Raw genomic sequence first — 14,258 nt, 5'->3', positions numbered from 1 at the left:
TGTGCTGGTCCCTGTAGTGTGTGTGCTGGTCCCTGTAGTGTGTTTTCTAGTCCCTGTAGTGAGTGTGGTGTAGTGTGTGTGCTGTAGTGTGTATACTGGTCCCTGTAGTGTGTGTTCTGGTCCCTGTAGTGAGTGTGGTGGTCCCTGTAGTGAGTGTGTTGGTCCCTGTAGTGTGTGTGCTGTAGTGAGTGTGCTGGTCCCTGTAGTGAGTGTGGTGTAGTGAGTGTGCTGGTCCCTGTCGTGAGTGACTGTCTGCAACCTAAAAAAAGGTTAACATTCAGAATGGACATGTATGATCTGAGTTTGATACTCTACCTGCTCCTCTGATGGACAGGACACCCATGCTGGTATGTATGACAGGATGTTGCAGTGTAGGTGTTTCTCCAATACTTATATATTTATATAAAACTTGAAAAAAGTGTCCTGATGGGTTCTCTCTGAACACACATACACCAAATATCGACTATGTAGGAGTTCTCTTCTGTTTTATTTCACAAAAAATATCATTAGTAGGACTGCTAACAATCATAGAAAAGTCATCATTCTAACATTACATATAAAATGAAACATAGAATATACAAAACATCTAAAGCAAAAACACACCATTTATACAGTGAACACACCACAGTTACAGGAACTTATGCGATCTCTGCCTTGCACTGTGCCAACAATGGCAGTAGCAGCAGTATCGTACCACTACCACTACCACTACCTTACCATATTGCTCATTACTATCACAGTTATTTCATGATTTCACCACAACCTTGACCTAAATATGTACATCTGCAGGATACTTTCCATTCATGTCTCTGGTTGCTAAGCGCAACCTCAGGTTGTTAGTTCTATTTGAACTGACTCCATAGTTCCACTGACCCTTTGTCTCTCAGACATTAGGGCTAGAAGTTTGCTAATTTTAAGCTAAATACAAGCTACTACAACCGGAAACACTGGTGAAACTAGAGGACTTTGTACAATAACCAAGCTGAATGTGGATCAGTGAGTTAGATGTTACCACTGGAGAATTGTGTTATATATAAAAGTTTACAGTGAAATAAAGGTCCACTGTCATAGATTGCTCTCCAACAATGGAGCCTTTGATGTAAAAAAAACCCATCAAAATCCTTCCTGTTTAGTCACCTGGCAGACATTTTGCATAGAAATGTGTGGTATTGTACAAGTACAACTTCTGTTCATCATACACGCTCCTTGGGTGTTCTGAAAAAATACATACAAATATTCAAACAGCCACTTGGGACCACAGATGTGTAAACACTGAAGTTAAGGCTAAAGTTAAACTTAAGGTGAAGCGCAGACGTTTTTATCCAAAGCAACTTACACAATCAATATACTGTATATATATATATATAAATGTAAAACTTTAACAATAAGAACACAGATGTTAAAAAAATAAAGCAATTTTAACAAAATAAATATGAATATACAAATTTATATAAACTGGTTAGGACTGGTTAGTTTTGAGGTTGACCTTCTGTGGACTTGGGTCTTTCATATAGACAGACCAGATGTGTTGCACTAATGTGACTCAAACTCTGAGCTCTTTGCTTGCGTGCCTACTGACCCTCATTACTGCATATCCCTTAGGGTTTGAAGCAGTGCACGGATACATCTCATGTCTTGCAATCTAGGCTACGTCATCATCATAACATCATTCAGTATTGCATAAAAAGCGACATCAAAGACAGCTATCAGTTGTCTATACTTGATATACTTCTTACATACTTTACAGTTTAATACCAACAGAAGAATATTGCAGGGGATTTTGGCACATTTTTTTGGGCCGCTACCCACACGGTTAGCTGTGTTGCTCATTCCACGAATGCACAATCCTTACAAGTTGTACCTCGTTGTAAAGGTGACTGTAGTATAGTTAAGGAAACGCGAACTACGGAAGCCAGGAGAGGAGACCGCGAAAGTACAGAGATAGGTCACATGTATGTTAGACGAAGAGAGTTGACAATAAAAGAAGTTAATGACAACCAGTTTCTTTATTGGACAACACAACATTTATGGCGACGGGGATAGTTTAAAAGGACTCAAGATTGAAAATGCAAGATTCATCCAAATTCACTGAAGAACGACACAGATTCAACGTTCAAAACCGACAGTGAAGTCTGCTAGTTGAACGCGTTAGCTAGGCTAGTGCATTGAGATGGAGGGGCGCGGAACACCTGCTGTTGTTCCAGTCGGATATGCTATGGCACAGATATCACCTCCAAACCCTTTGAACATGGGAGCTTCAGACTTGTTTACGGAATATACACTTTGGATGGAGTCTTATAAAATTTTTGAGATAGTGTAGGATATTTTCTTAAACTAAGAGATACATGGATTGATTCAGCAGTATGAAAGGCTATGTTTAACCATTACATAGGCTGAACAGCTGAGAAAGATATACAAACTAGATAATTGACTTCGCAGAGGCCCCACCAGGCGCCCTTAGAGACAGAACCCTTGTGAGGGGATAACGCTCACAAAAGAGCTCATATAAGGAAACATATAGGCTAATATTAGATAGGTAGTTCAGGTAAACAGCCATACAAGAATAACCACAAGACACACCTAAAATAAGGGTATAAAAGAGCCTGCAGAGCATTCACACTTTGAGACAATCCATGGATCTCTCCTTATTGTGGCTTATTGATTACAATAATAAACTTCCAGATTCCAGCAAGCAGTCTCCGGTCTTCTGATTGAAAGAAAGGTGTAGGGAGATTCAATCTCGCCACAACAATAGCTAGTGGATCCATACACAATCCAGATGAGGTGAGAAGAGCTACTTTGCTACACTGTATAGGCACACCAGTGCAACGAATTTTTGCTAATCTGCCTGGTCTGAAAGTAACGTTTGAAGAAGCTAAGACTGCTCTGACTACCTGTAGCAGCAATTTCTAATTTACTACCACTGGTGGCTGAGATGGATTTAGTTCTGACACGTGTAGGAAAGATGAGAAGTAGAGGTGAGTCCAGTTGGTCCCTTTGACCGTTTATTGTAGAATGGTGGATCACAAGTTGTTGGAAATAAAATAAAAGATATTAAACTAAATAGAATTTCGTAAAGCACATGGTTCCTTTGCAAACGTCCTGGCACACGGTAAAAAAACTGTTGCCTTCCTCAGCCACGCCCAGATGCTCTGGCTGCTGGATTTTAAGGCCTTTCCCCCTTGGGCTCCACCTTCAGCCTCTCAGGTAAAGTTCAGGTGTCCTCTAGATGGGGGTAAAAACACCTACGGCCATAGTTTCACTCATCCATTCTTACACACACACACACACTTGCACATACTAATAAAGAGAGATAACATAAGAATCAACATAAAGGTTAATTTGGCTCCTACATACCGGCCCCTAATTGTGTTTGTAGAGGCAAAGACAATTATTTACATTACAAAGGAGCCATTTCTATTCGCAGTTTAGGTATTTTCAATCATTAGGCAATCTTATAATGATCTCAAAGTATAAACTCAAAGTGAATAAATTCACTTATCTTGAACTCTTTCAGTGTTCATGATTTTACCTTACAGTCATCACCCTCGAGCAGTAAGCAGATTTTGGACACTGGCCTTTCCAGTACACTCGTCTTAGTTTGCAGCTTCACCACACGGACATGGCCTCTGGCATCAGGCTTGGCCTCTAAGACTCTTCCCAGTAGCCAGGAGCTGCGAAGAGCGTTGCTATCTGCTATTAGTACAATGTCGCCTGGGACGAAGTTTCTTCTGGTTCTTGACCACTTTTGTCTTTCCTGGAGGAGAGGGAGGTATTCTAGCAGCCATCTCTTCCAGAATAGTTCGGCTATATACTGGACCTGTCTCAAGCGTCTTCTGTGGTAAAGGTCAGAACTTGAAAAGACTCCAGGGGGCAGAAGTGGGTTAGTTCTGTACAGAAGTATGTGATTTGGAGTTAGGGCTTCTAAATCTTGTGGGTCATCAGATACTTTTGTTATAGGCCGGCTGTTGAGAATTGCCTCAACTTCACAGAAAACAGTGGTTAGGCCTTCATCATCTAAAGTTTGCTGCTTCAATACTGAACATAGGACATGCCTTACCATTCGGATGAGGCGTTCCCAGAACCCACCATGGTGAGAGGCAGTAGGGGGATTGAAGCTCCACTGAACTCCCTCCTTCCTTAGAGTTTGTTGGATCTTCCTGTGTTCGATGGCTTGAAGTGCTTCTCTCAGCTCTCTCTCTGCACCTACAAGGTTAGTGCCATGATCGGACCTTATGTGTTGTGCTGGGCCTCTTCGACACAAAAAAACGTCTGATGGCATTGATGCACGAGTCTGTGGTTAAAGAACAGGCCACCTCCAGATGTACTGCTCGGCTGGTCATGCAGGTAAAGATGACGCCATACCTTTTCAGCATGCTCCTGCCCCTTCTCACCTCAAAAGGGTCGAAGTAGTCAAGACCAACGTTCGTGAATGGTGGCAAGTCTGTGACAAGTCTATCACCTGGCAGATCAGCCATCTTTTGTTCACCAGGTTTTCCTCTGTTCTTTTTGCAAGTCACACAGTGAGAGAGAACCTTCCGTGCAGCAGTGTTTGCATTTACAATCCAGTATGTTTTTCGTACCTGGGATAGCATATGGTTCTTTCCTCCATGTCCAGTTTGAGCATGGATGTAGCGCAGGATAAGAGTGGACACGTGGTGGTCTTTGGCCAGAATGGCAGGGTGTTTCCTTTCCTCTGGCATTGCTGATCTCCTCAGACGCCCACCCACTCTGAGAATGCCACCATCCAGTCTGTAGATGCTGCTGCCTTTTCTCACACAGGATGCTCCCTCTTGCAGCATGCTGATTTCCTGTGGGAAACTTTGTCTCTGCACATAGGTAAGTATTGCATTTTCTGCTCCTTTTAGATCTTCAACTGTTATTGATTCTTTCATGCTAATCTTGACGGACCTTGTGTTTATTCTGGTTGCCCTTTGATACTTACAGTCGTCCTTTGAGTCCTTTCTTTTCTGCACCAAGTGCCTCAATGCATCCTTCACTTTCATTATCCATGCAACAGCTACTCTCAACTTCAGCCAATCTGAAAAGTAATTGAGTAACTTGTCTGTGGGCCTTTCCTAACATGTCTGTGTAGCCTGGGCACCAGGTTAGGACTAGGCTTCATTAGTCTCCCTCCATCGTTTGTGCGCTCTCTTCCCAGTGCCAATCACGTCACTAATTGGGGGGTGGAGTGGGCATCTGGTAGGCCACCTAAATGCTGTAGAGGTAGGCGTGTATATATATATATATATAGACACCTGGGGTCCTTATGCCGGTATGTTATCACTCTGCTGCTGGCACTGGTGTGAGGAAGCAGTGATGTGGGTGCTGTCTCGAACTACAAAGGTATGTCAAAGCGGTTTTCCTTGATTCTGATTCACAAGCATGCTAAGAAATGTTTGTCTCAATAGTGTGTATGGGGAAGCAGACGCTGATTGAACCGCGGTGTACCAGTGTTTTGCGTGATCATTTCCATGGACAAGGTACGATAATGTAACAGCAAGCATAACCGTTGTTGTACACTGTTTTTAACTGACAGATTGTAATATGATGTGTATTTGTTTTCACCCAGCACCCGCTGGGTATTGTGGCTGTCGTGGGGTACCTGCTATAAACGTAGCGTTCCTTGCATCCGGTAACGTGAGCGGCAGGTACGTCTCTGAGTTATGCTCTGCCGTAGTGGTGTAGCTCATTTGCCCGGAGGAATGTGCATAGATGCTATTTCCCTGGTCGCTTTATAGCGATTTAATAGTAGGCCAGCCTTTTATATTGACCACTTTGTCATGCGGCATCTTTATCCTGTTTGTTGTGATGAATAAATCTAGATCATGAATTGTATTGCCAATGGAATGTGATCAACCGGTATTAATTGTCTGTTTATGTTTTTAGACTGTTTAACTGCAACCAGCATTTGGAGTGTTGCTGTTGCTGTTCTCTACACGTATGATTGTGGTGGTGATTATTGTTTAACTAGATTTTGGTTTGTTTTTCCTCTAGCCTGTTGATCGTAACGAGTATTGTAGTGAGAGTGCAGTTATTGTACATCACAGGCTAGAGTGGTTTCATCATTCCTTTGTTTTGTCCCCCCTCCCTCTCGTGTAGCCAGCCTCGGTGGTGGTGGAGCCAGGGTAGCATACAGGGCCCTTCTGAGAAGGCAATCTCCCTAGTTCCCCCTCTTGCACTTAATGTATAGCTTAGACGTGTGACAGGAAGTTGCTGTGAAGCATGAAGTCTTAAGTCCTTAAATTAAGTTTATCAGAGTGACATTTAGTTGCAGTGTGTCTATAGACAGTGATCACGTGTGATTGGGACCCTAACCCTTCTAGTTGTGGTTCTCATTGTCTTCTCTGGCTCCTGTGCCGTTAGCTTGGCGATTCCCCACTGTATTCCCTTGTTATTTATTTTACTGTTGACCAACCAAACCAACACTTTAATACCATGTATTAATAAAAAAGACTATTTTTATACTTTTCCAAGAACCTGTGTCTGTACGGATTATTGAGACAGAGTTCCCCTTGCTCTGGCCTTAGCACAGACAAATTGAGATCAAGGGGTGGCGTAGTCAGCTGTACACTAGGGGGCGCTACATCTGCATGATGGAATTAACTGTTACAGATTTTCTGACCTCTGGGTCATCCGTACAAAGCTGACTCCTGTCTATTGGTTCATTTGGCCAATCCTCTTCTGATGACCAGAGGAACTCTGGTCCACAGATCCATCTTTGATTCCTCATGAAGCTCTCTGCACTCACACGTCTAGAGCAGTTGTTAGGCATTGTCACCTTATCAGCTTTAAAAGGTAAGTTAATGCAGTAGTGACCCTCTATCACTTTAACAGATTCATTGGCAATGTTCAAGAACTTCCTGTCATCTACTGACATTTCACTCTTTTCATCATAGACTCTCTCATTGAAATCAGTGTTGTATTGACTCACCAGAAGTTCTTGCAGGTTAACCAGGGAGATCCTATTAGCAGTCACTGTGGCCTTGTCCACACCTTTACTGCATCATCCCAATGGACCATTGACTACCCATCCTAGTAGGGTTCTTACAGCATAGGGCCCATCTTCTTGTGAGTTGATCACCTGCCAGGGTTCCATCAAATTTGCTGCATTCATGCCAATGAGTAAATCAATGCCAGAGTCTATTTGGAGTAATTGGACTTCACTAATATAAGGCCATTTCCAGTGCTGTGCACGTTCACACCTCTCATGAACTAGTTCAAAGTTCAGTTCATACAAGTAAACATGAATCGTTCACGTTCATAGTTCACCATTTAAATTCTGAACTAGTTCGTAGTTCAGTTCATTTTCATTTTATTTTTTAATTATTGCAAATTTTTCAGGAGGACATAATTTGCACTGAAAGGTGAGATTTTTACTGTCGTAAACTTTATCAGACAATGTGTAAAAAATCCTGCACATAATAATAAGGGGGATCGGATGTACTCGCCAGAGGTGTAAAAAGTACTGAAATGTTGTACTCAAGTAAAAGTACAATTACTTTGATGAAATTTTACTTAAGTACAAGTAAAATTACCCATCTAAAAATCTACTCAAGTAAAAGTAAAAAGTAGTTCATTTAAAATGTACTTTAAGTAAAAGTTACTTAGTTACTTTCAACAACTTGATGGGGGCCGCTCCTATATAGTGCAAAAAAGGACAAGGGGTCATAAATCCAATACAAAAACTAGTTATTTTTTATTAAAGGAGAATCTTTAGAAATATAAGTGCAATGACATTAAACATGTCAAACATTAAACATGTCAACACAACATTTAAGAACTTTTGGGAGGACATGTCAAGACATGACAGCTAAAATAAAAAGTTAAAATACCGCTGCCCCACTTAAACTTTGGTTACTTTACTTGTGTCCACCTTTAGAGCATTAGTCTACAAACTTCTTGTTGAGTTTGAGCAGCAGCTGATTTTCAAGATGAGTAGAGTTCATCCGGGCTAGCTTTGCATTGAACAGCAATCCAGCACAGCTGAAGAGTCGCTCGCACGCGGCCGAGGCAGGTAGGCCAGTATTGAGTTTCAGGGACAGTTTTTTGATATTCTGAAAGGCGTTCAGCAGATCCATATTGACTGAGACACAGGCTAGGTACCCTTCTAACTCCCCTGTACCTTCTGGACTTCATTGAGGAAAATAAATCATCTTCATCTGATGAATGTTGTCCAACTTGCTCCAGCCTCCAACATCCGGTCAAGGTGTTGTCTGACAGACTAGACCTGTAGAATGACAAACAACATTTCTGACAATTAAGTATTGAGCTGCCATCAAGATTCAAGAGTGCATCATAACACAGAAATAGCTATAAATAGCTACTTGAGATGACAGACCTACAGTATACAGAATTATAGCATTATTTTCTATTTCTACATGCATCACAATTCATAATCCTCAATTCTTGCTAACCGGGACCCCTTAGCATGAACATGAAAGACGTGCACGTTGCAAAGCCACCACTTATCGTTATCAATATCTGACTAAACATCGTGATAAATTGCAGATAACGACATACACATTGACTTGTCCAACTGTCTGAAAACGATGGTGTGCGCATTCACATTGTTCTGTTTCAAGGCATGGGAGGCAGCCAAATGATTAGCCTAATATCAGTTTATGTGGTGTATTTCATTGCTGATGACTGATCTGCAGTTTTTAACACAATATGAGAGACTGAACATAATAATTCTATGACCTGAAACGAATGGAAGACAGGAATGGTATTATTAGTCTATTGGATGACCGCTGTCGACGTTAGCATACTCAGGTCGGTTGCAAGTGCTAGCCAAAATTAGGCTACTACCTACTAGTGCCATGAAACGCATATTTTGCTTAATGGAGCAAAGCTAACTAAATGACAAAAACGCTGTCTGAACTACTAATGGAAAGGGACAAATAATGTACTTACCAACACATGCTTGCGCAGATTTGAAGATGAATTTGTATAAGCAGAAAGTTCTGACTGACGGATTAGGCACAGTTTACACAGCATATAGCTGTTGCCTCTTTTACGTTGGAAGGCAAACTGCTTGCTGAGATGTGGCCACGGGTTTTCTTCATCTTCTTTAATTTCAACTGGCGGAAAGTTTCAACTGGCGGTGCTTCAGCTTGTTGGTGGTCCGCAGCTTGTTGGTAGTCCGCACTATCATCTTCCTCCATATCTATCTCTCGTGACTCGGCACCGTACTGGTGCCTTGCATCGACTCCATCATCCACTCTATGCAGCATCCACCACTGCAGTGAGCATTGTGGTGCGCGATTCCTGCCTTGAAGTATGTATTTTTTTTACTCAGTAACGGATGTAATTTCCAATGTAGCGAAGTACAATACTTCAGTCAAAATCTACTTAAGTAAAAGTAAAATTACCGATTTAAAAAACTACTTAAAAATTACAAAGTACACAAAAAAACTACTCAATTACAGTGAGTAAAAGTAATTCGTTACTTTACACCTCTGGTACTCGCTGAGTCTGCGTCTCTGTTTTCGCTTTCACGTGCCATTTTTATATTGAGACGGAAGGCTGTTGCCTTGGAATACGTTGCTTGTTTGGTATACATGTGTGTGCGATGATGGAGGAACTAAAGGTAATAATTTAACCTCTTCAGCAATGACATGCTACTGGCTTAATCTCAGATCAACAAGGGCATGTACACTAAATGAAAGACCGCTCAAAAGTTAGCATAGGTAAAACCCCTGTAACACTTGTATTTGTACATTAGCAGCTAATGCTAAGCGAGTTCACAAACAGTGCATCATGCTAGATCAATTAAGTGACAGTGCTCGTAAAAATTATGAGAAAGCTAAACTATAAGAAACACAAAATGACAAGGTAGGCTACAAAGTCAAACTCACGTATACATGGACGCACACAACTTCAACAAAGTGCAACTTTCAATTATGTGAAAATATGCCCGAAGTTAATTGCCACTCCATCTAAATATGCTGTGAAGCGATATCAAAACATTGCACCGTGAGAAGTGGAGTCACATGACCACATAATACCAAATATGGTCATTTACCGAAACATGGTCTGTCTGGGCAATTTAACAAATAATTACTATGGCCAGGTACTGACAGGTACTGAGCAACGACATGGTACAAGCATTCGATTTAGACAGCGTCTTTCCTCAGTAGAAGGAAAACATTCCGTAATGTTTTAGCTAGACCTCAGTGGCGCTGGACCTCAGATAATATGAACGTGTTCACCGTTCAAATTCATTATTTGTCATGAAATTGCGTTCAGTTCATCGTTCTCATAAAAATGAACGTGTTCAATGAACGCGTTCATGCACAACACTGGCCATTTCCTTAAATCCGCCTGTGTTGGGATGTCGTCCTTTGTCACCGGCATAGACCTTTGAGTGAAGACTTCAGGTAAAGGAAGGAAGTTGTTAGATTAGATTCAACTTTATTGTCATTGCACAGAGTACAGGTACTGAGGCAACGAAATGCAGTTAGCATCTAACCAGAAGTGCAAAGTAAAAGAGTGCAGAGTATGTGCAAATGGTAATATAAATATAGATAAATAGGGTATATACAGTATGACATAAGATATAAGTTGTATGAGCAGTAAGAACATGAGCAGCAATAAAGGTGATTAGTGCAGATGTGATATAGATATGTGTAACCAGGGGGAACTATCACCGTGGTGCAGAGTTCAACAGGGAGACAGCCGCAGGGAAGAAGCTGTTCCTGAGCCTGCTGGTCCGGGAACGGAGGGCCCTGTAGCGCCTCCCTGAGGGGAGGAGGGCAAACAGTCTGTGGTTGGGATGGGAGCTGTCCTTCTCGATGCTGCGCGCCTTCCGCAGACATCTCTTGCGCTGGACAGCATCGATGGTGGGGAGTGGGGAACCAGTGATGCGTTGGGCAGTTTTCACTACCCTCTGGAGTGTTTTGCGGTCCGCAACAGAGCAGCTGCCAAACCAGACTGAGATGCAGTTGGTGAGGATGCTCTCAATGGTGCAGCGGTAAAAGTTCACCAGAATCTGAGGAGAAAGATGGGCCTTCAATCTCCTCAGGAAGAAGAGACGCTGGTGAGCCTTCTTGACTATGGTTGAGGTGTTGAGGGTCCAAGAGAGGTCCTCGGAGATGTGGACACCCAGGAATTTAAAGCTGACGACACGCTCCACCTCCGTCCCGTTGATACAGATCGGGGTGTGTGCGCCACCTTTGGTCCTCCTGAAGTCCACAATGAACTCCTTGGTCTTCTTGGTGTTGAGAGCCAGGTTGTTATTGGCACACCACTCTGCCAGGTGCTGAACCTCCTCCCTGTAGGCCGACTCATCGTTGTTGCTGATGAGGCCAATCACCGTTGTGTCGTCTGCAAACTTTACAATGGTATTAGAACCATGTACAGCTGTGCAGTCGTGGGTGAAGAGGGAGTAGAGGAGAAGGCTCAGCACGCAGCCCTGTGGGACACCAGTGTTCAGGATGAGGGTTGAGGAGGTGTTGTTTTCTAACCTGACAGACTGGGGTCTTTCTGAGGGAGGTGTTGATGCCTAGATCACTGAGTTTAGTGATCAGTTTGGAGGGGATTATGGTGTTAAATGCAGAGCTGAAGTCTATGAACAACAGTCTCGCGTAGGTGTTACTGTTGTCCAGGTGGGAAAGGGCGGAGTGTAGTGCCGTGGAGATGGCAGTCTCCGTGCTCCTGTTCTGGCGGTAGGCGAATTGGAGGGGGTCCAGTGTGGGTGGTAGGCATGTTTTAAGATGAGCCAGGACCAGCCTCTCGAAGCACTTCATGATAGTTGAAGTTGGTCCCTTTGACCGTTTATTGTAGAATGGTGGATCACAAGTTGTTGGAAATAAAATAAAAGATATTAAACTAAAGAGTATTTCGTAAAGCACATGGTTCCTTTGCAAACGTCCTGGCACACGGTCAAAAAACTGTTGCCTTCCTCAGCCACGCCCAGATGCTCTGGCTGCTGGATTTTAAGGCCTTTCCCCCTTGGGCTCCACCTTCAGCCTCTCAGGTAAAGTTCAGGTGTCCTCTAGATCGGGGTAAAAACACCTACGGCCATAGTGTCACTCATCCATTCTTACACACACACACACTTGCACATACTAATAAAGAGAGATAACATAAGAATCAACATAAAGGTTAATTTGGCTCCTACACTACCTACTTTACACCTCGGAGAAATGTTGTTCTAGAAAGGCATAAATTCAGACAAAGAACTCAGACTCAAGACGAAACTATTGATGCGTTCGTGAATGCACTCATGGCAGTAATCAGAAAGATAGCCATGTGAACTTCAATAGGAGTGGACACAGAGCAAGCGCAGGGCACGAGAAAATAACTAAAGGATTCGGAAAAGACAGAGACGATGATGACAACCGTACTGCGTGTCATAGATGTGGAATGTCTAACCACACAGCAGATGACTGTGGAGCTAGAACTGCTAAATGCCTCTACTGTAAGAAGGTGGGTCATTATGCTCGAGTTTGTAGGAAAAAGAACAGCTCGACAGGAGAAATAGAAATCAAAGGAAAAAATGATTCAAAACAAAGAAAATCAGAAAAGCCTATTAGGATTGTAAATGAGCAGAATTCAGATGATTCTGATGAATTTGTTTATTCAGTAGATCCAGAAGGCAAAGAAACAATCCAAATGAATGCACAAAAAGTGAAGATGGTAATTGATACAGGAAGCAGCAGAAACTTCATAGGAGATGGTCTTTACAATAGACTGTTTAAAATAAATACAAAGTTGAGACAGACAACCAAGACGTTTTATGCATATGGACAGAAAACACCTTTGCCGTGCGTTGGATTTTTTGAAGCTGAGCTTTGCTGGAAGGACAGTAAGATAAAGGATGATGTCTATGTTATCAGAGGAGATGTTGAAGCACTGTTAGGAAGAACATCTAGCTTCTCAATGAAAATTCTGAACAAGAAAGAGACAATCAACACAGTAAAACATTCAGCAGAAAGATTTCAGAACTTGTTTGAAGAATATGCAGAACTTTTCAAAGGACTAGGAAAAGTGAACGGCTACACGCACAAAGTGACAGTAGATCCATCAGTACCACCAGTAGCACAGAAACTGAGACAAATTCCATATCACATGAAGGAAGCAGTGAATCAGGAATTAGACAAAATGCATGAGCAGGATATCATAGAGGAAGTCAATGAAGGATCTGAAGAAAGATACAGCTGAGATGAGACTATGCGTAGACCTCATAGAAGCGAACAAAGCTGTCATCAGAGAAAGGCATCCCGTACCAACTGTTGATAGTATATTGCAAGTAGTTCAGGGTTCTAAAGTCTATGCAAAACTCGATGCCAGGAAAGGCTTTTGGCAAACTATATTAGACCCAGAATCAAGGAAATTGACCACATTTATATCACACAGAGGCTGCTACAGATACAAAAAAGTCCCGTTTGGATTATCATCAGCACCTGAGGCCTACCAGAAGGCTATGGATTTATTGATAAGTGGAATGCCTGGCATTGTATGCTACATGGATGATATGGTTCTGTATGCAGATGATGAAGACCAGCTGGAAGAAAGGCTGGAGGAAAGTGTTTAAGAGATTTCAAGAAAGAGGATTAACACTTAACAAAGACAAATGTGTGCTGGGACTGAAACAAATTGAAATACTTGGACATGTGATCTCAGGAGAAGGAATAAAGCCTGACCCAAAGAAAGTTGAAGCCATTAACAAAGCACCAAGACCTGAGAATGTGACATTACTCCGTTCTTTCTGAGGCACATGTGGATTTTTGATGAAGTTCATTCCAAACTACGCCAACATATCAGAGCCACTAAAAAGATTGACAAGAAAAGGTCAAGAATGGCAATGGAACAGTGAGACTGAAAAGTCATTTAATGACATGAAAAGAGCAATGGTAAGCCGACCATGTCTGGCATACTTCAAGCTTGACGCACAGACTACTGTAATTTCAGATGCCAGTCCAATAGGATTAGGAGCTGTACTACTTCAGAAACAGTCTAACGGACAAAACAAACCAGTAGCTTATGGAAGTCGCTCACTGACCGCCACCGAGAGACGCTATTCTCAAATAGAACGTGAGGCTCTAGGATGTGTCTGGGCTGTAGAACACTTCAGAACATACTTATGGAGAAGCAAGTTTGTTTTACAAACAGATCACAAACCTTTGATCTATATGTTTAATCCAGAAAATGCAACAATGCTACCACCACGAATCCAGAGACTTGGGATGAGACTGCACCCTTTTGAATACACAATTGAACACATAGCAGGGAAGTGTAATGTCATGGTGATG

At 42.2% G+C, this 14,258-nt stretch overlaps 1 protein-coding gene and 1 long non-coding RNA gene across 2 annotated transcripts in view; one reads left to right on the top strand and one right to left on the bottom strand.

Moving 5' to 3' along the window:
* Window positions 1-471: 471 nt before the first annotated feature.
* The window catches only part of LOC122131181 (nectin-1-like), a 28,567-nt gene continuing 14,780 nt past the window's right edge, over window positions 472-14,258 (bottom strand). Inside the window, exon 7 of the mRNA XM_042706086.1 lies at window positions 472-1,215. Within this exon, the coding sequence (XP_042562020.1) occupies window positions 1,194-1,215 (22 nt within the window). The 3' untranslated portion in view covers window positions 472-1,193. The remainder of the gene's footprint in view (window positions 1,216-14,258) is intronic.
* Window positions 5,234-6,406, top strand: LOC122131182. Its single transcript, XR_006152041.1, has 4 exons — window positions 5,234-5,346; window positions 5,412-5,483; window positions 5,573-5,651; window positions 5,890-6,406. It is a non-coding gene; the product is annotated as an uncharacterized LOC122131182 (long non-coding RNA).

This window comes from Clupea harengus, unplaced genomic scaffold (assembly GCF_900700415.2).
Source record: "Clupea harengus unplaced genomic scaffold, Ch_v2.0.2, whole genome shotgun sequence".
In the NCBI taxonomy this organism is placed as follows: domain Eukaryota; kingdom Metazoa; phylum Chordata; class Actinopteri; order Clupeiformes; family Clupeidae; genus Clupea; species Clupea harengus.
Note: the sequence above shows the minus strand (reverse complement) of the source record. Positions and strands in the feature narration are given on the sequence as shown.